At 41.8% G+C, this 24,912-nt stretch overlaps 1 protein-coding gene across 2 annotated transcripts; it reads left to right on the plus strand.

Moving 5' to 3' along the window:
- The first annotated feature begins 764 nt into the window (after positions 1 to 764).
- On the plus strand, positions 765 to 19,342 carry LOC308335685 (RING finger protein 175-like). Of its 2 annotated transcripts, XR_013966075.1 has the most exons (10): positions 765 to 866; positions 1,438 to 1,475; positions 1,752 to 1,893; positions 11,872 to 12,026; positions 12,264 to 12,371; positions 13,028 to 13,148; positions 13,619 to 13,752; positions 15,004 to 15,105; positions 15,479 to 16,221; positions 16,268 to 19,342. XR_013966075.1 is itself a non-coding variant. In XM_080792818.1 (9 exons), exons 1-9 carry the CDS (start codon positions 831 to 833, stop codon positions 15,597 to 15,599), a joined length of 957 nt encoding a protein of 318 aa, XP_080648944.1. In that variant the 5' UTR covers positions 765 to 830; the 3' UTR covers positions 15,600 to 19,342. The 2 variants fall into 2 exon arrangements, 1 of the variants encoding a protein (XP_080648944.1); XM_080792818.1 differs by having other exon boundaries at positions 15,479 to 19,342.
- Positions 19,343 to 24,912: the final 5,570 nt, after the last annotated feature.

Consider the following 24,912-nt stretch of genomic DNA (forward strand, 5'->3'; position numbering starts at 1 on the left):
ACCTCCCATGCTATTCTCAATCTGATCATTTTCGATGCATATTTGCAACTGTAGGTCGCAGTTTACTATGAAAACCTGCAAAACCTGTCAGACTATCCATCACGCTAAAACATCAGTCAGTCCGTCACGCCTCGTGACACACTCCATATATGGCCAGGAGCTGGGTGCTGAGTGCTGACCTGTTCTGACATGTTGATCTGACCTCATCAAACCCTGTACACTCAAGACACACAATAGCAAATATATGTCAATGCTTACTACCTCGAGGTGGACAAAGCCTAGCTGTTCAGTACTAGTCTCATTGGTGGAAAAAGCACTCTATTTTAAGTATCAATACCGCAATATATGTCCCCATGCAGTCAAAGTAAGCACCAGAATCATTTAAACACTTTACCCATGTATAGCCTATAATTATGCTGAAAAATTCTGAATTATTTCTGAAATATTGCAAATGTCTGGAAAGGTTTTGATTTATATATTTTTTCCCCACACAAAAGTTCTATTCTGGGGGTCCTTAGAGTATATACTCTAAGGTTGGAACACGCACACTGTCAGAGTTAAATTAACAATGATGATTTTACTTTACAGTGTAGTAGAGATTGGGGTCCCAGAGATCAAAAACATAGGCATGAAATGGGGACATCAAAATGTTTCAGGTGGTGGCGGTATGCACCTGAAAAGCAGTGGTTGCAGCCCGCCATTAAATCAAAAGAAGAAGAAATAGAAGCAAAAGAAGAAGAAGAATGAAAGTCCCTTTCGGCTCCCGTCGTCCTGTGCAAACGCGGCGCTGTTAGCCGAACACGCTAGCTGTTGTTAGCCCATAAACAGCCATGGCAGCAGGTGACAGTGTCCAAGTACAACCACAGGTAGGTGGCAGTTATTATCCGCTTCGTTACCATTACATGGCGACATATTGTATGGAATTGTAAAGTTGTATTGCTCATCATAATACGGTAACAGATATGACAGCTGATATGGTTTGAATTGTCAGGAAGGAAAGCCTGAACTATAGTTGACGTGTTGCTGTTAAAGCTGTCAGATGACGTTTCCACTGTTTACGTGCCACAGTTTATTAATCCACAGATTTGCCCGGTTTAAATCCTGTTGGCAGACCTTGTATTAAACTGTACTTTCCAAACTGTTAATAAAATATTCAATCACAATCAATCATCTTAACCTCGACCTGTTGTCTCCCTGTCTGCCCTAAAGCTAAACTCTTTATTTATTTTTGTCTTCTCTCTCTCTCTCTCTCTCTCTCTCTCTCTCTCTCTCTCTCTCTCTCTCTCTCTCTCTCTCTCGCGCGCGCGCGCTCTCTCTCATATATTCCCTTCTCGCCCACTATGCCTTTATTCTTGTTCAATACCTATATATCAATCCATCTATATCTCGTTCTATCTCTACACCCTCTCTCTCTCTCTTTTCTTCTTCTCTCTGTAGGACGATCTCCTGAAAATGACACACAGGGAGAGCTGGAAGTAAGTTTGAGAGATTGAGAGAGAGAGAGTGACAGACTGTGTGTGTGTGTGTGTGTGTGTGTGTGTGTGTGTGTGGAGGGGAGGGGAGGGGAGGGGAGGGGGGGGGGCTCATGCTCCCTGTCCTGCCCTCTTGAGTGTGTTGATTTCAGTGTTATAAACGTAGACTAAAACACTAAAGCATTCCAGGTGATGTGACTAAAAACTAGATAAACCATTCAAGAGACTGTGACTAAAACGAAAAATATCTTGCTGTCAAAATCAACACTTGCCTTGCAGGGTCAGCCATGAGCGCCTCCACGTCAAGCACCGCGGCCACGAGGCCATGCACGCCGAGATGATCATGATCCTCATCGCCACGCTGGTGGTCGCCCAGCTCGTCCTGGTGCAGTGGAAACAGCGCCACCACCGCTCCTACAACGTGAGTATACTAGCCTTGGATCCATAACCATAGAAGCAAGCAGATCATTACATTGCATTGGACTATAATACTCAGTCTTATTTATATTGGGATTTGAGGCAGCTCGCTCCCGTGTCAGTCTGTGTCGCTTGCGTCTGTCTTATGCAGCGCTGCAATTGAAACACTCCTCTAGTCCCGAAACCGTCCTGAATAAGATGTTTTATCGTCCCAAATAGATATTTTATAGGCCCCGGGAATCTCGAGGCCTGCATAGAAGTGGAGTGGAAGTAAAGGTACTGAAAATTGGTAGTAGTAAAACTAAGTACAAATGCCTCAAAAGCGTAAATGTACTTGGTCACTTTTCACCACTGGGTCTTCTAGAGCAGATCACACGGGCCAGTTTGGAACCAATACCAGGCCTTCCTCCGAGGTGGAAAGTCTGGTGACGCAAGGTTACAATGTACAATGTGAAACCAGATGTATCTGCCACAGGAAAACAAATTAAAAAAAAACTATCCCTGAGGAGATTGGTCTGGCACTCCTCAGTTTGAATTACATGTCACTCACCCCAGAGTTGTGGGTGACCAATCAGAGCCCAGTATTCAAAGTGAGACTTATTTTCTGTGACGTTGGAATCCGTTCGTAACCACCGCTTGGAAATGAATCTTCCACACCGAAGTTCCGGACTGATATCTGCACAGTGATGGTAGTCTGGCCTGACAGGTGAACAATGTGATTAAGCAAGGACAGGTGGGAGGAACCCTATTCTGGGAGCGAACATTCGGCAAAGCAGATCTACTTAACACGCTTCCTTCCATTGCCGTAGATATGTGCCAATTAATAAATACCACGCTTGGGCCAATAACGTAGCTCTACGGCTAGCTCTTGCTAGCTGATGTTCTCAACAACACTGGAGTGCGCCATCTTGAATTGCGCACGCATCTTTCGCCTACTCTTATCTGTTTCTTTCAATCGCCTTTATCTCCAATTACTTGTCCCAGATGCCATTTCTGGCCAAAATGAGGTTTATTCCACAGCCCATAGCCAATGCAGTGATGGTCGCGATGATGCGATGATGGTCGCCGATCGCGGGACCGGAAGTGGATGCGACAACACACAGTAGTAGTAACATTTCACATTTGTATCATCCGGTCGCAGGTTTTGGTTCTTCAAAATAAGAGTTGAACGGGGGAAAATCTTGGCGTGTACCTACATCGTGTAATCGGGTAATTGCAACAACCACCGAAGATTCCACGATTCTGCCAGGGCATGGGCCATGAATTTGCTCAATATTGACTTATGTCATATCCAAACAGCGCTATCTAAGTGATTTAATAATAACTACTACCCACAAATGGGTTTTAACAGGACCTCCATGGAGGGAGAGAGAGAGAGATAGACAGAGAGAGAAAAAGACAGAGAATAGGCAGGTGGGCTCCGTGGAGGGCTCTGGTCCACATCTGGTCCAGGTCGAGCTCTGTGAGGCCGGGTCCAGGTCACACTTCTGGTGGGCTCCATGAAGAGGCCTGATCCACGGTCACACTCGGCAGTCAGTTGGGGGTTAATATTAGAGGTCCACAGAACTGCGATGGGGAGGACGAAAAGAGACTCCGGGGAGAGATTCCCCGGATGTTGGATTAGTGGCAGGCCTTACTGGAGCCTATATAGTGTATAATTATTACAAGTACTGCTGGGAGACAAACCCACACAACAATGTACGACTATGGTATCCAGCTAGACCTGGAGACAGTACAGGAATCATTTTCCTCCTGTCCTCACCACTCCCTCACTCCTTAACCAACAGCACCCTCTAGTGGCTGGATTTCCTACCTGTCCCCATGGCCACCCTAATTCTTCTGCCTACACATAATGGCCCTCATTTATCAACCGTGCGTACGCCAAAATATGGGTGCAAGCCGAAATTGCCGACATTTACCATTTCCGGCAAAGCTTGAAATTGAACTTGACAGCGTTCGCTGAACCTATTTACAAAATAGCCTTAAAACTAATCAAAACCTAACAAATGAGAACGAAAATATACTGAAATGGTCGTCAAAGAATGGTGAAAGGCAAGACTACGAAAAGTTCGGGCAAAGGAAACACAGAAGAGTCCGAATTAAGACCAAATACAAGGCAGCTGAAGCTAACGCAGCTAAAGCTAACGGGTGAACCATCGCAAGCCATGGCTGCTGGAGGGAACGTGGAGTCGGAGATGCTAACAGAGCTGCGGAAGCTACGAGCTGAAAACAGTGACTTTTATAGAGACACAAAGACTTCATTGGGCAGACTGGAGGCATCCATGACTGAAATAAAACAACGGATGGACATGTTGGACCAGAGAGTCGCTACGGCAGAGCAAAGAGTAAGTGACGCAGAAGACCGGAGCATGCTACATGACAGAGCATTAGCTTACTTGCTAAAAAGAGAGTCCAGCCTAGCTGCTAAGTGTGACCAAATGGAAAATATGTCACGTCGAAACAACATCCGCGTGTATGGCATAAAAGAAAACGCAGAAAAGAATGATATGCCTGGCTTTATTCAAGGATTCCTGTGTGAAAATTTGCAATTAGAAGAAGAACTGTCTGTAAGGGTGGTGAGAGTGCACAGGGCCACTGTACCCAAACCGAAAGAGCCGACAGCACCCCCGAGATCCATAATCATTCGCTTCCTTGACTATGGGGTAAAACAGACAGTCCTGGCGCAAGCGTGGTCACAGGGAAACATCCAGTATGAGGGAAGAAGAGTGGTATTTGACCATGACTATTCACAGAATCTACAAAGAAAGCGAAAGGCAGTGTGGGAAGTGATTAAAAAGCTGAAAGATAAGAAAATCAAAGCCCGCACCATCTACCCGGCCCAAATAAAGATCTTTTTGGACACCGGAGAGAAGGTTTTCCCATCATTACTGGATGCTAGAGAGACACTGAAGCAGTTTGAAATCATCGTGGATGCAGAGGAACAAGACATGTTCGACAGGGAGCTGGCGCAAGACGGGTGGAAGACACAAGGAGGGAAAAGAAGAAGCCGTCAGCTGAACCTGGAGGACATCAGAGCCATAAAAAAAAGCAGTCCATTGAATCCAGATGACAACAGACCCACCATTCAGGACGACGACCAAGAATAGCAACGGACATTAAAGTATTCCAGCCAGGGACGTCTAGGACAGAGAGGTATCCAGATATTCTGAATCACATCTATGAACGTCCAGGAGGTCAGTATCATCTGAAGGAATGTTGCGACGAAGTGAAACATTTGTTAGTGTAATAAGAACTTAAGGTAAAAAAAAGAAAACTAAGGCAATGGTTATTATTTGAATATAGGGGAATGCTTTGGGAGAAGGGGGGGGGGGGGGGGGCAGATAGAAATGCATAAAAATGGAAGTAAGTCCACAAGGATTTGTTAAGTTGTTTTTTTGGTTTGTTTTATTTTGATATAAGTGGAATTTGAGAATATGGAAGGGGGGGGGCAGGCTAAATACTGAGGTATTATTTAGGTTTGGTTATTAATAACAATCATGCAAATATATGTTGGATAACAAGTGTATTTTGGGGACAGAGAGACATGGGAATATCCTCAATATGGTTTTATTTTCAGTATCATCAAGGGGGGTGCCTGCCGAGGGAGGGGGGGGGGGGGGCTAAGTATCCCTAGTATTCCTCTTTTCTTGATTTCAGATAGGTTTTAGGGGGGGTAGAGGAGGGGGACCTATGCATGCTCTAGGAGATATGCGAATCGAGCAATGGGACGTGGGCGACACCAGGAGGTGGCCCGTTGCAGCTGCACTCTGTGCAAAACCTGAGAGCTACTCTCAACCCAGGATGTTCCAAGGGGTGTTATTGTGTGTTTTGGTTTTTGGGTTGGAGCATTCTATGGGGAATTTTGTTTGTTGTGTTAATTTTTTCCTGACATACTGTTGGGACTCAGTGTTTATACAGCTTAAATTCATTGTGTGTGTTTATGGGGCAGAGTTGGGCTTGTGTGGTGAGGAGGGGAGGCATGTCAAAATGAAAAGCAAAAAATATGGCAGGTTTAAATTTGATTAGCTATAATATAAAGGGTCTCAACAACCCTATAAAAAGGAAAAAGATACTTAGTCAATTGAAGAAAATGCAGTGCTCCGTGGCTTTGATTCAGGAAACTCATTTGTCTGAGATCGAACACACAAAACTTAAAAGAGAGTGGGTAGATCAAGTGTATGGAGCGTCGTATGCGGGTGGAAAGAAGAGAGGGGTGGCTATTTTATTCAGTAAATCCGTATATTACAGCAATGAGCAAACCTTCCAGGATAAAGAGGGCAGGTATGTAATGGTAGTTGGGACACTGGGAGGCATAAAGGTCACCATTTTGAATGTGTATGCCCCGAATGAAGATTGCCCTCTGTTTAGTAAAAAGATTGCTGCATTAATTGCAGACAAAGGAGAGGGGTTTATAATCATGGGAGGAGATCAGAATTGTACTTTGAGCAATAAGTGGGATAAACTACCGTCATCAACAAAAACTTTATCCAAAAAGGCCATGGCTTTAACAAACATGATGAGAGAGTTAGGCTTGGTAGATGCATGGCGACATCTTCACCCAAATGAAAGGGATTTTTCGTTTATGTCCCAAGTACATGGCAGTTATTCTAGGTTGGATTACTTTTGTGTGTCAAAGAAGGATCTTTTTCGTATCAGAGAATGCACTATTGGACAGATCACTATTTCAGACCATGCCCCAGTTTCTATGAAAGTTGGCTTTGAGTCAGTTAACCACTTAAAGTACTGGAGGCTTAATGCCTCATTATTATCAGATGCCAGTATTAAGGAGGAAATAAAGGGTGCCATTTTGGAGTACTTCGCTATAAATGATGATGGGATTGTTTCACCCTCAGTAGTCTGGGATGCGGGTAAAGCCACAATCAGAGGGAAGATTATTTCTATAGGGGCAAGAATAAAAAAGCAAAGGCTTGCAAAACAACAAGAATTGGAAAACAAAATAAAAAGACTAGAAAAAGAACACAAGCAGTTTGGGAATGGGAAAACACTGGAAGAATTAAAAGAAACCAGACAACAATTAGATGAGCTATTAACATACAAGGCCGAGGGGGCACTTAGGTATACTAATAGAAAATATTATGAGATGGGGAATAGGGCGAGCAGGTTGTTGGCCTTTCAACTCCGGAAGGCCCAATCTGGTCGTGCCGTGGCTAAAATCAGACACCCCGAAACCAACCTGGTTGAAACGCAGCCTAAACAGATCTCGGATGCCTTTGCAAAATTTTACGAACAATTATACAAGGGCCAAGAACAAGAATTTAAAAGAGAAAAGATTATTGAATTCTTGAGACCCCTTGAATTAAATAAATTGGCAGAGGGGGAAGCATCCAAACTAATAAAACGCATCACTGAGGAGGAAATAAGGGAAACCATTTCCAACTTAAAAAATAATAAATCTCCAGGAGCAGACGGTTTTTCAGGGGAATATTACAAGGTTTTTGCAAACGAACTTTCTCCCAGGCTATGCAAATTATATAATTCTGTATTATCAACAGGGGACCCCCCAAAATCATGGTCAGAGGCCATCATAACGGTATTACATAAAGAAGGAAAAGACCCCATACAGTGTTCTAGTTACCGCCCAATCAGTCTTTTGTGCGTGGACTACAAGATACTAACCTCTATATTAGCGAACAGAATTCAAAAGTACATTAAACGATTGATTTCCCCCCAGCAAACGGGCTTCATATGGAAAAGACAGGGGACAAATAATATCAGGAGAGCATTAAACATACAGTCAATAGCTGCAAGGGATAAGGACCCTTCGATGCTTCTTAGCCTTGATGGGATTAAAGCATTCGATAGATTAGATTGGCTCTTCTTAGAAGAGACTTTGAAAGAAATGGGTTTCAGAGAAGAATTTGTTTCTTGGATTAATTTGCTATATAATAATTCCAAATCAAGAATTAGAGTTAATGGTCATTGTTCAGAATTTTTCAGGGTGGAGAGGGGCGTAAAACAGGGGGATTCATTATCCCCGATTCTCTACGCAATCAGCATAGAATGTTTAGCTGAAGCTATACGCCGAAATACTCAGATACAAGGCATTCCAGATGATGGAGGGTTCGTCCACAAGGTGGCGCTATTCGCCGATGATGTTTTGCTCTTCATAAAAAATCCAATCCTCTCTATCCCCCCACTCATGCAGTGCCTGCAAAGTTATGGCTCTGTCTCAGGTTATAAAATTAACGAAAGCAAATCAGAGGCTATGATGATTTCTGGGTCCTGGCCTACACAATTAAACAATGATGTATCATTTCGTTGGTCTAAACAAGGGTTTAGATATTTGGGAATTGTAATTACACCAAATCCTACACAATTATTTGAGGCAAACTATACAAAATTAATTAGAGCCATTAAAAATGACCTGGGGAGATGGGATGTCCTTCCTCTCTCCTTATTGGGTAGAGTTGAAACGGTGAAAATGAATGTATTGCCTAGACTTCTGTTCTTGTTTCAGTCCTTGCCTGTCAGAGTTCCCATCTCCACCTTCAAGGCGCTTGACCGAATGATTTCAAAATTTATTTGGCAAAATAAAAAGCCCAGAATAAGGCTCAAAACACTTCTCTTGCCAAAAAATAGGGGAGGCCTAGGCCTTCCCAATCTAAAGCACTACTATTGGGCGGCTCAGTTGACTGCAATTGTAGCATGGATAAGTAATGATGAAGAGACAATTTGGAACCAAATAGAACAGAGCACAATGAAAGGGGTGTCTCTGTCAACATTACCCTTCCTTGATAAAAAAACAATTGATAAAAACAAAATTAAAATAGGAAATGAATGGATAAAACATACATTAAAGGTGTGGGAAGCAGTTAAGAAAACATTGTGGGGACCAGGGTCAGTTTCAAGGGCAATGCCAATAGAGGGTAATATTGATTTCTTGCCATCCATAAGCGATACTGGATTCAGTCGTTGGGCTGATAAGGGGCTTAAAACCATAAATCAGTTATTTGAAGGAACGATCTTTAAATCCTTTGCTCAACTCCAGACGCAATTTAAACTCCCTTCAAGTGATTTATTCAGGTATTTCCAAATAAGACATTATATCACAGATCATAGAGAGAGAGAGCTGGTTAGTAAGATCCCAAATGATATTGAGATGTACTTCATTGGTATTGCAGAAAAAAGATTCCCTACCAAAAAACATGTTTCCAATTTATATAAGGCGTTGGATGATATTTCTCAAAACACATGGTACATTAAGGATAAATGGGAATTGGAACTAAATATAATCATTGAAGACAAAACCTGGGAGGATATGTGTGAAAGTTGCCACAAGGGAATAAATAGCCAGATGTGGAAGGAATTCGATTGGAAACTCAAAACTAGGTATTTCAACACTCCTCTGGTCATCTCCTCGTATGTGAAAACACCATCCATAGAACTGTGTTGGAGAAATTGTGGCGAGATCGGGGACCATACACACATTTTTTGGGACTGTCCAATAATTGCAGGGTTTTGGAAAAAGGTTAATAAGGAAATCGAAAAATGTCTGGGGTTGAATATTCCTTTTGGTCCTGAGTTATGTCTGCTTGGTATTATACCAAAGGACGTGCGTGCATGGAGTTACATATTAAGGATACTTTTACTGATTGCTAAGAAAATGATAACAGTAAATTGGAAGGAAATAAAGCCACCTACTATAACCCAATGGAAGCAGAGACTGAAGCAGGTTTATATAATGGAAGAAATGACCGCAAGGCTACAATTAAAAATGGACAGTTTCATACTTAAATGGACTTCTGTGATACTGTATCTGGGTGTTTCAATATTTGTGTAGAGGTGTAGAGGTTGTTGGGTCTGGAAAAGAGTTGTGTAGTGGTTGTTGTGTCTGAAAAAAAGAAAAAAAAAAAAAAAAAAAATGCTTTTATGTATGTACTGTATTGTGAGTCATGTCTCCAGCTAGTCTCCTCATGCCTAACTCAACTTGGAAAATGCTGAACTATAGTTATATTAAGCTGTTTTTATTTTATTTATTTTTCTTTTCTTTTCTTTTCATGTACTGTATTTTTTGTCTCTTCTGTTTTTTGTTTTCTTGGATATGTTTCATTGTTGTTTGACTGTTCATTATTATTATTTGGTGTAAAAAAAAAGAAAGAAACTTTTGAATAAAAACAAAGTTCAAAAAAAAAAAAACTGTATGTATATGGGCTACACATGTAAAAAAAAAAAAAAAAAAGGAATAGACCTACAAGATGTGTCTTTGTGTCATATGAAATTTGTAGGAGCTTTCCAACTTTACAATTAAAATCGCGCTTGATTTAAGCCATTTAAACAGTGTTCCCAACAGAGTGTCCCAACATGCATGGGTAGCCTATATACTGTACTGTAGCCTAATCTACAGCAGGCCAACAGTGTCTTTCTGGAGTTACGGTATATGCAATCTCCTCCTCGTTTAATAAACCTGACGTGTCACTGGAATGTCAAATGTGCCCTGCCAGCCCAGCGCAAGTGCATGGGAACCGCATCGGCGATAGGTATAGGCTAACCCAGCCAGTCAGCCCACCACCACCAGTACCATATATTTTGGCTGCACATTAATATAATTGACAGTTGACAGTCCTGCAGCCACTGCGAGGCAATCTAAATAGACTGTCGAACGTGCATGGTCAGTTGGTCACGGACGGACCACAGTGATAGAGAGACAGACAGACAGACAGGACAGGAGGAGCACCTGCAAAACAGCAGCGTGTCACCGTTCGTGTGTGTGCCTATTTGTTATTTAATTATGGTTCAGGTTCAGGTTTTCGTTCACTAATATATCTTGTTGTATATTAAATTAAAAATACTTTAATAATTTAATATACAACTAACAACACACAGTGAAAGTTGCTTGCAAATTGCGATATGTGCGTGCGTGGCGTGCGGGGGGTGAGGCGGGCAGCAATAAGGGAAGCGAAGCGAGAGGAGAAAAAGACAGGGTAGGCCTACAACTTTATTTAATTCATGCAGGTGTTCGTTCTTTATTTATTTAACAACACACCAGTTAGTTGGGCTTGCAAGTTGCGTGTGCGTGCTGTGCGTCTGTGCATGTGTATGAGAGAGGGGGGTGAGGCGGGCAGCAGCAAGGCACGGGAGAAACTTATTTTTTCATGTTACCATGGATTCAGGAAACGTATTGCCGTTTTCATGTCGCAAAAACGAGGGCGAGGCTTGATTTCATAGGGCGTGCCAGATAGATTTCAGCCGTCACATTTATTAACGTCAGAACGAAATTAAGGAAGAATCAGCTGTTTGCGATCACTTTATAAATGCCGTGGCGACGTGGGTGTACTACGAAACCTGCATTCGAATCTGTGGCAGATTTTACACTCGATTGATAAATGAGGGCCCAAGTCACCTCCTAGATGTCAGACGTAATCATTTTGGGTTGCACCATATAAAAAAACAGAAAACACAGACGCACAGAATTGGGAAAACGTATGTCACACATTACATGGAAGTGCATGGAATTTTGAGATTGATAGACAGTTTGTGAACATAGTGTACTCTGATAAATGGTCTGCATTTCTGTAGACTCACTATCCAAAGTGCTTAAACCCATTTAGACCTGAGGCAGATTCTAAAAATGCCTGTTTTCTGGAAACAACTTAAAATATTTATTTGAAAATGACAAAATATTGATTACCAGCTGACTTATTATATCTGCAGAATTGTGCTATGAAATGTAAAAATATCTGTGTTTGTGTGTATTTGTGTGTGTGTGGAAACAAATTAGAGCACTGCAGAAAGCCAAAAGTACAGTAGTACACATCCACACGCAAGGAACCTGCTCAGTGGTTCAGTGTCTTGCTAAAGGCCACAAAGGCCATAGACGGTGGAAACTCGCAAATCGGTGCCATAGGGTCCGACCAGTGTTTTTTGCATGTGTTAATTTAACCGTGTGTGTGTGTGTGTGTGTGTGTGTGTGTGTGTGTGTGTGTGTGTGTGTGTGCACTGTGCACACGTTCTCTCCATCCAGATGGTGACTCTACTCCAGATGTGGGTGGTTCCTCTGTACTTCACCATCAAGCTGTACTGGTGGAGGTTTCTGTCCATGTGGGGCGTGTTCTCCGTCATCACCAGCTACGTCATCTTCAGAGCCACGCGCAAGCCGCTGTCCGGCCGCACGCCCCGGTACAGTACCACCATGTGCTCACACATGCTGTCATAATTACAAGTTTAAGCAGATGATTAACCCATTTCGGACCGAGGCTGATTCTAAAAAAATAAATAATAATCTTCTAAATCTTAAAAGATCTGATTGTTAAAATGATTTGGTTAACTATGTCAGCATTGGTACGTACATTCATGTGTGTGTGTGTGTGTGTGTGTGTGTGTGTGTGTGTGTGTGTGTGTATGTGTGTGTTTCAGGATGGTGTATAAGTGGTTCCTATTGATCTATAAGCTGAGCTATGCGGTGGGGGTTCTGGGCTACCTGGCCATCATGTTCACCATGTTTGGCTTCAACGTCTTCTTCAGGTGAGGACAGACACGGGCTCCGGTTGCACGACGCCTCATGCATTTCAAGTGTAGGCCGGAGGAAAGTGGAGAGCCAAGATGGAGGACTTTCTGTTTCGCCGTCGCATTGTTCTCCCAAACATAATGTGCAGAAATAAACGGTATCTATTTTTACATTTGAGAGACTTCCATGCCCACATTGTTGTCGACACATTTTTGTCCACACAGAGGAATGCGAACAGCACCCCCGGTCCACCATTACTAAGTCTGTCTACCGTGTAATAAAGTTTATTTCTCTTCAGAAGCGTTAATATTATAACCGTGACTCAGCATAACATCAGAAGTGAGCCCAGATAATCTGCATTCTGTTAAATCAACGCAGATGCAGCCTAGATTCCGAGGAAAAAAAGGCTTTAAAGATGGCGCTGAAACAGGAAGTGGATGGCGGGCAAAACCCAAACGATTGGCTACGGCTACACCTGATAATGTGACGCGCACGTCTATGCATTGCAATGCTTGTTGGGTTACAAGTGCATGATGGGAAGCTGAGTTTTTAGTGCAACACCAATGTCATGTTTCTTTAGTTTTTTATGTGATGTATAAACTTCTAGTTTATATTATAATCTCTCGCTCCTCTCTCTCCCTTTCTTGTATTCTCTCTCTCTGTCATATCTCAGGATCAAAGCAGAGGATTCTATGGATGTTGGAGTGGTCATGCTGTTCTATGGTCTGTATTATGGAGTGATGGGGAGAGACTTCGCGGAGATCTGTTCAGACTACATGGCTTCCACAATCGGGGTAAAATCAAACGAGTCTCGACTCACAAAGATATCAGTCTGTGTCACTTACTTACTGTACATACTGTATGGACGGGCGCATAAGAGAATCTCTTGAGTGTGCACGAGTACGCAAGTATACAGTATGTGTGTACGTATACGCATATCTGCATGTATGTCTTTGTGAGAGGTTCTGTGTGTCCGCAAGCACATGGAGAGGGCTCTGACTTATCTATTTGAAATTAATGTTAAATTATTCATATCCAGGTGTTTGATTGATTGAATGAAGAAATGACAACGGTACAGAGTACAGTCAAACACACCGAAAAATGTCCTTGCGGTCTTGTTTCCATTCAGGTCCTGGGTATTCAATTCGTAATCATGACATGAAAAACAACACAATTAAAATCATAAAAAGTAAAAAATAAGTTTCCCTAGCTTTTGGACTTGAATCGGATTTGATGGGAGAACTGCGTTGGTGTTTTCTTGCAGTACTACAACGTGGGAGGCATGCCCAGCAGAAGCCTGTCGGACGACATCTGTGCGGTGTGCGGTCAGCGGATTCTGGTGGACGTCGATGAAGAGGGAATCCTCGAGGACACCTACCAGCTCTCCTGCAACCACATGTATCCTACTTTACTACAATTCATGGATCACACAAGAACGAGGGGCGATCCGAGCACTTAAATTAATTAAAATTGGATTCTTATGTACTTTTGATATAAAAATGCGGGTCTCTCCTCCTTCCTTAAAACGTTTGCTGTTCTGCCAGGACCTATACGCACCTGCTATAAAATTGAACCGGGTGTGCGGAAGTCAATATATATATTTTTTTAAATACACAAATGGAAATGTTCCCATTGTTTTGGCATCCATTGTTAGTTATGCCCATATGATGATGACCACGGATATGGTCTAAAAGTGTGAAAACCTATTTTTCCTTTCACTAGGTGATGGTACCTTCAAGTTTTAAACTTTTTTTATAGCCGCCTCTCCTCTTTGTTTTTACCTTTTTTGTGTGCTCGGATCGCCCCCCTTTCTTGTGCTACAGTATATAGTCCTTTGATCCTTGAAGCACCAACCGTTCATTTGTAACTTTTGCAAATTTCCAATTTTTTGTAGTGTACTACTAAAAGATAATGGAAGTAAATTAATCTGTTATTTTGTATTATTAGAAAGCACTTTGTTTATTAGTCCCATAGTGAGGAGGAATCAAGATACATTGAATCGGAATCAAACCTAGATAATTTACACCCCTACTCTTTAACCAGTGTGTAGTAGGAGTTTTCCAGGCCTGGGAAATGGTTTGGAATTAAATCAAATACTTAACTTAAGAAACATTTGTTAAAAAGGTGTTGGAACCCTCATGACACAACATACTGATCCTAAGCCATGTCTAAAGCCTGTGTAGTGTGATTATGGGGTCGATGTAGTACCTGGTCTAACCACCAGATGTCCTCCTTGCATTTCAGTTCTCTGGCCTACTGGCAGAGTGTCTGTCCTATGGTTTGTGAGATTATCTCTGTACACAAAAATAGACTATCTATCTAATCCCTTTTATAGACTGCTAGACACCCGCAGTGCCACCCCGTAAAAAAAAAACACCTAAGCCAATGGGAGTTTGACCCAATACTCTGAAACACCACCTAAGCAAGCCAATGGGATGATTTCAACCAACACCCATATACACACACACACACGGCTAATGTTATGACCTAACTGGAGAGCAGGAAAGATGCACAACGGAGACAGCGTTTGTTTCACCTGACAAATATGACTGTAATATTTCTTGTTTCATTGTAATATTCTCAGTGACCATATTTATTTCACAGTATCTTGTCATACCTTAACCTTTGCCCCCCCCCCCGGGCCCTCAGATTCCATGAGTTCTGTATCCGTGGTTGGTGCATTGTGGGTAAGAAGCAGACGTGTCCCTACTGCAACGAGAAGGTTGACTTGAAGAGGATGATGAACAACCCGTATCCTTTTCATTCAACATTTAGCATCGGCTCATGTCATGAATGCAGGTTTAACCCATAAGACCTGAGGCCAATTCTAGAAACACCTTCTAAAACGAATATTTTAGATTTTAGATTGTGTGTGTGTGTGTGTGTGTGTGTGTGTGTCTGATTTACGCCGGACAGTTGAGTGATTTCCAGCGAGCCCTGCAAAATGCCACTACTCAATGTTTTGCCACTCGGTCTAGCCCATTAAGCCCATTAACACCATTTTTGCTAAGGTCTTTTATATCAAAACCGTGGGGTAGAGTTCTTGACGGGTCCAAAAAAATGGTTCCGAAATGAATGAAAGAACAATGTTATAAGTGTTCTCCTTAATGCATTCCCCCTCCAGTTGGGAGAAGACACATGTTCTGTATGGACAGCTGCTGGACTGGCTCAGATACCTGGTTGCCTGGCAACCCATCATCATAGGAATCGTCCACGGAATCAACTTCACCCTGGGCCTAGAATAGAGCCCTGCAGAACACCCGTGCGATGTCGCAGGGCATCCCAGGAACACGTGGAACCCCGTGACAAGGTTTGACAGGAAAATGTTGGCCCTCTAGGCTAGCGCTACCAGGTGTCGATGCTTTAGCTTTTTTTTTGTGCATACATTGAGGATTTACAAGCTATGTCTGGAGGAAGAATACCTTTAATGGTGTACACGGGATTGTGCCAATATATATTTTTAAACGGATCTGCTTTGTAAAATTGTGATGCAAGTTCCAAGAGTACGTAAAAAGAGGACATGGCGGTTGCCATGGAATATGTTGTGCACCTTGCTTCTGGTGTGGGCCTAGTTTGGCCAAAAATACAACTTTACACATTGTGATGTAATGGGCAGATTGCAGGATAAACCGTACTGATTTTGTTGATCTGATGGCCTTCCCTACAGCACCTTATACACTGGTTATGCCGTATTCCCTAGCAGCTAGTGATGAAGGGTTAGTGCTAAATGATCTTTTTTTCTTCTTTCCGTGGACTAAATGCTGCGTTAAAGCTACAAAGCGAACAGGCGTGGTCAGTTGCACCGTCACAGAGACATGATTATGAATCCCAACTCAGCTCTAGGATAGACCCGTCTGATTGGCTCCCGTGCAGGCATGGTTTTGCTGTTTAGGTATAGCTTTTCTGAGGTTAGGTTTAGGCATAGTTTCACTGAGGTTAGGTTTAGGGTTAGCTTTTCTGAGGTTAGGGATAGTTTTACTGAGGTTAGTTAGGTTTAGGCATAGTTGAAAAAAAAAACAAGAACTGTCAATCACAGCGACTACTGGCCAATCACAGTGGCGTTTACCTAGAGCTGCGGTGGGGTCCATAATAACGCATCGCAGTGTTGCTCAACATCCTTGTTTGACGACGTCAAGCGTGCGTCTGTGTGTGGCGCTGACAAGTGAGAACATTATTAAGGCTTGGGTTAAAAAGAACAAGGGAATTGCAGGTGAAAAAAGTCATATTTCTTTCCCCATTACAAGCAGCAATTGTGTGCAGACTGAAAGAAGGCTTGTATAAAGGGTGAAACTTATGATTAAGTGTGACGTTGGAGTGCTGATTTATTTTTTAGTTTATTTTTTAGTTCTTGTGGTCATCTTCAAGTCGTCGGGTTGTAGCCTGTGGCTTTGTTGCCACTAACATGAACACAGCATAATGATGGCAATGTCTGTCGGTTCAAACAAACCACTTTGTTCTGGCTGGCTGTGTTGAGCAGCATTGCCTCTGGGGGGCGCTTAGCAGGGCTTTTACCTTTTAGACGCTAAAGGGCCACCTACACCTAGAATAATAACTATGAGGACAATGACGTGAACATTGATGCTGATAAACAATACCGTTCTGTAAATAGTTTGTACCAGAGCCATAGAGTAAGACAGAGTTACGACAACTCCGTTCACTTTATGGGGCCAGTCCAATCTGTTCTACATGGACTTCTATTGGCTAAGAGCATTGTGAACAGTGACAAAGTCAGAATGCACTGGACTCGGGCAACAGCCCAGCTTTAATGGCTTAATGGCAGCCCAGCTTTTTAAAGCTTTAAATCCCTTTATTTTAGATAGTTTCTTTTTGTAATAGTATTACAACATAAACATTACAGAGACTTTAGTTGTCACTATACAATACTTTAAAGTAGTTGTTTAAAGCACATGCCTAAAATAGCTCTTATTTGTGCCGCCCTCGTTGAAAACAATGTATTTCAAACTCCAGCTGGTCACCGTCCAGGCTATTTTTACTTTTTTAGTTATAGTTATCGTTCCTGGTGTGGATGGTCCTTTAGGGTTTTGTTTTGCAAATCATATCATATTTATTGCTATCAGGTTTTTTTTTTAATATCATCTGAAGACCATGTTATGTAAGTGTGTTTACAAACTAGAATTGGCTAAAAACAATTCTTCACATGCTATTTAATATATTTAGGTTTTTTTACATATTTGATTTTGTTCATAGAAGAGAAAAATCTGGACGTAAAAGTTTACATTTTGTCATTGACACTCCACATGTTTTCATCTGATTTTATGAAAAAGCCTTGAGTATCGCACATGTGCGTATTATGTGCGATTGTGTTAAATTTAAGTTACATAACTACATAAATTCATAGTTTGCTTTCTGAAGAGCTTTGTTAAGCTTTAGCATTATTTTTGTTTCGTGACAGTATTAATGAGGGAAATAGAATGGAGCACAAGCTGGGACCTGCACATGCTATGGCCATTATCTAGTGTTTGCTATCATAAAATGCTCCTAAGCCATACGGTTATCCCACAATGTGTTTTCTATTTCCTCATCATTTAATGCATTAGTTTTGTCAGCTACTTGACTGACAATACAACCAGTCTTTTTGCTTTCATTTCCTCTATTTCAGTGATGACACAATGCTTGACGTTTTGTGCAGGAAATATCTCTCTTACAAGTTTCAGTGTGCAATTCACAAATTACAGAACAGAGTAGACCAACCAGATATTTGTTGAATTGATTTTGAACATTCAAACTGTCTTGGACTTAATGGTTTTGCAACAAAGAAATGTGTCGAACGGTCCATCACATTTATTTTAAGACTATTTTATTTTATTTATTTATTTTAAATTTTAAGCTGAAACAATATTTTGTGTGATTGAAGGCTGCATATTCTTTATTTGTAAGATATCTTTGGGGGCTTTCTGCCTTTATTGATTGACATATTGCTCTCCACTGCAAACCCCGCTGCAAAACCTGTTACTCGGGAGCTCAGTGATGAAAAGCACAAGCAAAGGAAAGCTTTGCCCAGGTTGCTAATTGCGCACCAATCGTGTACTGTACTTCTCCTTTGAGCATTGTTTACTATCAATTGTTTTATGGGAAATATTTTTTATTTAAAGTCTTATAGGTTTTTACAGTAAAACTGTGGTTGACACAAGACATCTTTTAAAGCAACAAAGATGGTTGGGATACTCTTAAGCCTGATTTTTATCTAGTCAGAATTAGACACCCAATCACACAGTCTGTTATCGACTATTAAAAAAAGGCTTATTTTGCCTCATAGCTGATGTGTTGACAATTTCAGCCCCATTTGCCTTGCTTTAAACTATCTCTTGTGTCGTGTTTATGATTATACAGAGGAGTCACCGTGCAAATATGTCTTGGAACTTATGTTTGTGAGTCCTTAAAGTTTGTCAAACTCGGTTGTCAAATTAAATTATTATTATTATTTTCAACAACAAATTAAATGCAATAAGTAAGTGCGGATGATAAATGGAAAAACGTAAACCACATATCAATAAGGCAATGTTTCCACTGTCGATTGTCTTAGGTTCTCTCACATCTTGATGTTCTGCAGTATGTTTTTGGTTGTCGATACAAACTACAGATTTGCTTTAGTTTCAAACCATGTGATGGAAGCCTCTTGTTCCCAACTGGCATCTAAAGCACTCCAATCAAATCAAATCAAATAATCCTCTATTATTGCTGGGGATAGTATTTACCGGTACTAGTTTCTCACAAAAATGGACTCGCACAAACTGCAAAAGACAGGAAAGTTTAACAATGACCTTCTGGCAAGATGAAACTCCTTCATGACACATTGGTACACCTGGTATAGAGTCTTGTTCTTGCTGGTTCGGAGCACAGTGGACAGTGGAAGAGAACTCTCTTAAGTGCCAAATTCTGGCAGACCACACAGTAACCTGCCATTTTGCTGTACTAGTGGAGGCTGCTGCTGGTATACCGTCTACTTCATATTTGAATAAATATTGTACAAAAGTCAACCAGTCAGTGTTTGGTTGTATTTTCAAACATGTCAGTTGTCTCGTTACTTCCTCTTCTCTCTTCCCCATGTTGTCCGGTCTCTCCATACACCTGTTCATGTCTTACATTATGGATAGGATACTTTGATGATGGGGAGGGCCACTATATATTTCCACACTCGGAAACCTTATCTCCGAAGTTTTAACTTTTTACTGTAAATGAATGCCTATACTTTGTCATTATGTCACACAAAAGTAGAACAAATTGCTGATCTAAAAGCTCAATATGCGTTTTGAGCTTTTTTATTGTTATCCTGAAAAGTAAAATCTTTATTTAATTTAATTATACTTCCATATATACATTGTATATATTGTATATCATTAAAGGGTTGGTTCAGATTTCGTTAACCGGAATGCTCGCCTTAAAACACGTTATTCCGACGACCTCACGCCAAACGCTCAGCGGGGCCGTTCTTGTATTCTTGTAATTTTTTCTAGGAGTTTTAAAAGTTTTAAATTACGCTTAGCCCTCTAGAGCTATAGGCATAGTTTTAGAGGTTAAGTTTACTAATAATGGTTAATAATGGTTATCTTTTGGCACCGTTTTACTGAGGTAAAGGTTATAGGAATAAGGTTAGGTTTAACCGTTTATGCATGGTTTACTGAGTTTACGTTTAGGAATACCAGGCTGAGACAGTTCCACCGGCTGTATGCCCGCGAGGCTACTGTGTTTTGCGTCGAGCATTCTGGTATTCTACCAGCTCAGTGGCCTTGTGGTTATTGTGTCCGCCCTGAGACTGGGAGGTTGGGGTTCAATCCCCGGGCCGGGTTATACCAAAGATTGTAAAAATGGGACCCAGTGCCTCCCTGCTTGACACTCAGCATCAAGGGTTTGGATTGGGGGTAAGTCCCTGCGACATACTAGCGTTATATCCAGGGGGTGTACTTGTACATCAAGCTTCCTCACGCTACAGAAACAGGAGATAGGCTCCTGCCCTATGGGACCCATGGCTCGGCAATGGAAAATAGCCGATCTACAAGGAGACCCAAAACTCAATTGCTGTACTTCAGTATATTTTATTGATACATATTTTTATGGACTATTTTACATTGGGTAAAATATACCCGTGTTTAGTGATGGTGTAACAAAAAATATGTTTAGTGTTCCAGGGTTGAGAATTTAAAATGGCAGAACTTTTTCAACCACTGAGTGTGACAACATGAACATCATAGTGGTTATGTGTTTGTCATCGTGCTGCGCAGAGAGTGGATGTTCTTTGCGCACAGGAAGGGCTTCTTGATGTTGCATGCTAGGTCGTTCCATTCCATTGACACTGAACAGGACGACAGACAGTTATTTATTAATGGGACTGTGCACAGTTATTATTAAATGGCATTCTGATTGTGAGTGCGTGTGTGCGCGTGCACTCACACGCTCGTGCATGTGCTTACCTCCAACATTCATTTCCAGACAGAGTTCACTAGAACTCATGGTCAGTCCCCGGAGAAAGTTCTTATAGTCGAACCTGCTCCCATCGCTCCACAGCCAGAATCCATTCTACACACACACACACACACACACACACACACACACACACACACACACATATATACACACCAGTAAGACGCCTGAGGGCGAGAAGCGATGACGTCGTGTGATGCATCCGCCTCGTTGACGGCAGACTTCTGGGCGAGCACTGGCACTTTGTCATGGGGGGTCAGATCAACATGGAATGAATCCTGTACTGGCCATATAAGGAGCATGTCTTGTACAGGGCTTGATAAGGCCAGACCAACATTATGGAATGTCAGAACAGGTCAGCTCCATACAGTATATGGAGATCTAAGGGTGGTAGCGGGGACATTCTCTTGAGCTTACAGGGTTTGATATCCATCCCTGATGATGTCACGTGATGTCACGATGACCTGGGCACATGGTGACTTTATGAGCATGTTTTCTCGATCTAAGTTCTCCTTTATTTTTATACAGTGAGCGAGTCTTTTTCCGTCAGCTCTCCTCTTGATTCTAGGCTTAAAATAATTTATATCAATATTTTTGTAAATCTCTATATGGGGAAAAATGAATTTGAATTTTTCAGTGGAACCAGAAATCCGCGCCCACTGCTATGCCCTGCTCAGAGTGTAGAGTAGGAGAGTAGCGACACGCTTTGATCTCGCCGCAAAGCGGGTGCCTATGAGCTATAGCTGGAACTATTGAGATAGAATGAGCACTTCCGCATTCCATTGTTACAATGGGACTTGTTGCCACTCTCTTACTATTATTACTCTGGCCCTGCTATAGTACCTAGCCTGATTATCAGGCTGAACTAAGCTCAACTCAGAGTAGGCGGCCGGGGTCTATCCTGGCTATGTTATGATATAGTCAGTGTTGGAAAGTAACTAAGTACATTTTGAGGTACTTTTACTGGAGTATTTTAGTTATAAGTTACTTTGTAGATTTTGATTATTATTACAAAACATCCAGTAACCACTTTAGCCATTTGAAAATAGTAGTTCTACAAGCAATGTGCCGCATTGCGATGCATTGTGAGCTTGTAGATTTGCCATTTTCTAAATATTTTTATACCTTTGAAAACTTGAAACGGGACATTCTGCACAATGCGCACTTTGTACTTTTGGTACTTTAAGTGCATCTCTATATGCCAATACTTTTGTACTTTTTACTTTTACTCAAGTACATTTTGAATTCCGGATCAAGTACATTTTGAATTCTGGACTTTTACTTGTAACGGAGTAGTTCTATATTGCAGTATTGATGCTTTTTTTTTAACTTAACTTTTTTTCCCCCACCACTGGGTTATAGTACCTGTATTGCATCCGTTCCTCCTATCCAGGTGCGAGGGAAGTCATGGCTGTCTCCTCTGGTCAGAGTTTGCAGGAAATGATTCTCCTCTGCGCTGTGGACCGACGCCAGAGTGGTCTCCTCAAACAAACAGTACGCCTGTCAGAGAGACAGACAGACAGACAGCAGTAGTTTGGTAGTATAGTATACATATACAGTAATCCATTTCTGCCCCCCCTCTCTCTCTCTCTCCATTCTACTCACCTCAGCTTCCAGCCAGGTCTTCAGGGTGGGGATGAAGATGAAGCAGCGCGTGCCGAAGCGAGACCAGCCAGGCGCACAGAAGTCATTCTCTCTGTATCGCTCTGAGCTGGAAGCTGAGGAAGAGGATGGACGGGGGATGGGACGGGTGAGACGGGTGAGTGAGTGACTGCCTGGGTGGCCCGGTGGGTGGGTGTCTGGGTAACTGGGTGACTTGGTGGGTGGAACTCACTGCAGTCCACAGGTCTGCGTCCAGGCGGCGTCCTCGTGGCGGGGATCTCCGCTCCGGTGAGGACGTTCACACACCAGCAGTGGCCCGAGGAGGCCCAGCACTGCTGCGGCAGGAAGGTCCCGTCCGGGCTGCACTGTGGGACGTACGCTCCGTACGCTCTCCCCTCTCCTCCCCTCTCCTCCCCCACCTGCGCAGTGGTGGGGGGATTTTCTTTTTTTAACTTAACCCACTTTGACCTGAGATGAGGTTCTAGAAATGTCTTCTACATCCTGACAGTTTTCTGAAAAAGCTATGCTTCTATGTCAGTCGTTCTTCGATTTTTCAAAAATAGCAGACCTACAAGCTCGTAGCGCACTATGAGCTTGTAGATCTGCTATTTTTCAATAGCTAAAGCATAACAATGCTAACACCAAAATGGGTTAAGTAAAAGTATCAATGCTGTAATGTAGAAGTGCTCTGTTACAAGTCAAAGTACAAAAGCATCGGTATCAAAATGTAATGAGAGTATACCAAAAGTAAAAGTATAGTCATCATGTCCGGTTTAAAATTTTCAAATGTAGAAAAATCTTTTGGAAATACAATCAAATAAACCTCTTGTAGATCGGCTATTTTCAAATGGCTGAAGTGACAAATCTGTGTTTTGTAATAATAATCAAAATCTACAAAAATCTACAAATGAACGTATAAAGTTTAACTAAATGTAGTGGAGTAAAAGTACAATACTTTCCCCTGAGATGTATAGTGAAGTATTGGAATTTACTCAAATAAAGTAAAAAATACCTCCAAATTGTACTTCATTACACAGTACTTAAATAAATGTACTTAGTTACTTTACACCACTGCACCTGTATGGTATTAATGGCACAGCGTGACGGAGACAGCCCCTCGCGACCGTCGATGTCACTGTCCATGATGTCCGTGATGTTCGTGGAGTTCAAGGGCATGCCGCTGACCGCGAAGCACTGGCAGAGGACGAGGAAGAGGAGGAGGAGGAGGAGCGATGGGAACGGCGGCTGTACGACATTGAGGGTGTCTGGAGGATAGAGAGAGAGAGAGAGATCACCAGTGTTTATTTCGTCAACCTAAACTATGGCGGAAAATGTTCGTCGACTACCTTTTTTCACTGATAAAAACTAAGACTAAATATTTTGACAATTACTATGTCAACAAATAAAAACTAGATGTTTAGGGAGGGAATAGTGGACAAGAGATCCAGCTGCGACGCACTGTGAGCTTGTAGATCTTCACTTTTCAGCATACGATGCCATCAAGGCGTCGTAAACTTTGGAAAGTAAACTTTGGCAGGCCAATTTAGTCAACAAGACATCAAACAGGGAAGAAAACTAAACTACTAACTAAATACAAAATATCTACATTTTTTACATATTACATGGTTTTAATCAATTAAGCTTCATTTATTGTCAAAAAAGAAAAGCTCACAACCGTTATGAGCTTGTCGACCTTTTTTGAAACAAAGGAAAACAATATTATCATCACAATACGTATTTCGACAAAAACATTTTCATTTGATTTTGTCCATATCCTTCAGCACTAACATAATAACTTTAATTTAAAGCTGCACTATTTAACTTTTTCAAACACTGAATGTTTCATCATTGAGCTCATGAAGCCCGCCCTGCTCGGGGGATACAATTATTGAACCTTGACCTTCAGTCCGGGTCCGATCCTGTGTCTAGGTGAGACATGACCTTTGACACAATCTAAATGTCTCCATAGAATTGCAGGCGGCAGACATATACAACCATCCCAATTGCATAAGTTATATTGTATTTACATACGGTAGGCTACTCTGTACCATACAGATTGGACAAAATTACATATTATTAGTCAGAAAGTTGTGCCGCTTTAGGATAACTTGAATTAAACATAGACACTCACTTTTTGAAGAGCATAATATTGGTCCTGAGCGTATCTTTGACATTGGTCCAAAGTGAAGTTCTGCGTCTGTGTGTGTCTCATGTCCAGCCATGCTGTTCTGCGTCCCAGCCTTTATTAGAGTAGAAGCCAAATGAAACTTTAATCTTCCGACAGGCCTGGCAGCATCACCTTACTTCCCCAAGGCTTCAGTTTGAATGAGTGGGTCATTTCCATATTTCAGAAAAAATATTCGCTCTCGTATGATTCCTATTTCCTATTGTGTGTCTTGTGTAATACAATAGCACTTATCCTCCTGTGGTCTTGTGTGGATTATATATCTATTGTGTGGTTGTCACCATGATACAAGGAAAGTCATTGTAGACGCACACGATTCACTATTCCCTGTT

The sequence above is a fragment of the Protomyctophum bolini genome (genome assembly GCF_963924005.1).
Source record: "Protomyctophum bolini genome assembly, chromosome: 20".
In the NCBI taxonomy this organism is placed as follows: Eukaryota; Metazoa; Chordata; class Actinopteri; order Myctophiformes; family Myctophidae; genus Protomyctophum; species Protomyctophum bolini.

Excerpts from the sequence above, each read along its gene's own strand:
- LOC308335685 (XM_080792818.1), top strand. The coding sequence starts at position 831 with ATGGCAGCAGGTGACAGTGTCCAAGTACAACCACAG. Across the intron at positions 13,149-13,618 it reads ACATGGCTTCCACAATCGGG|TACTACAACGTGGGAGGCAT; the intron begins GTAAAATCAAAC and ends GTTTTCTTGCAG. Across the intron at positions 15,106-15,478 it reads AAGAGGATGATGAACAACCC|TTGGGAGAAGACACATGTTC; the intron begins GTATCCTTTTCA and ends TTCCCCCTCCAG.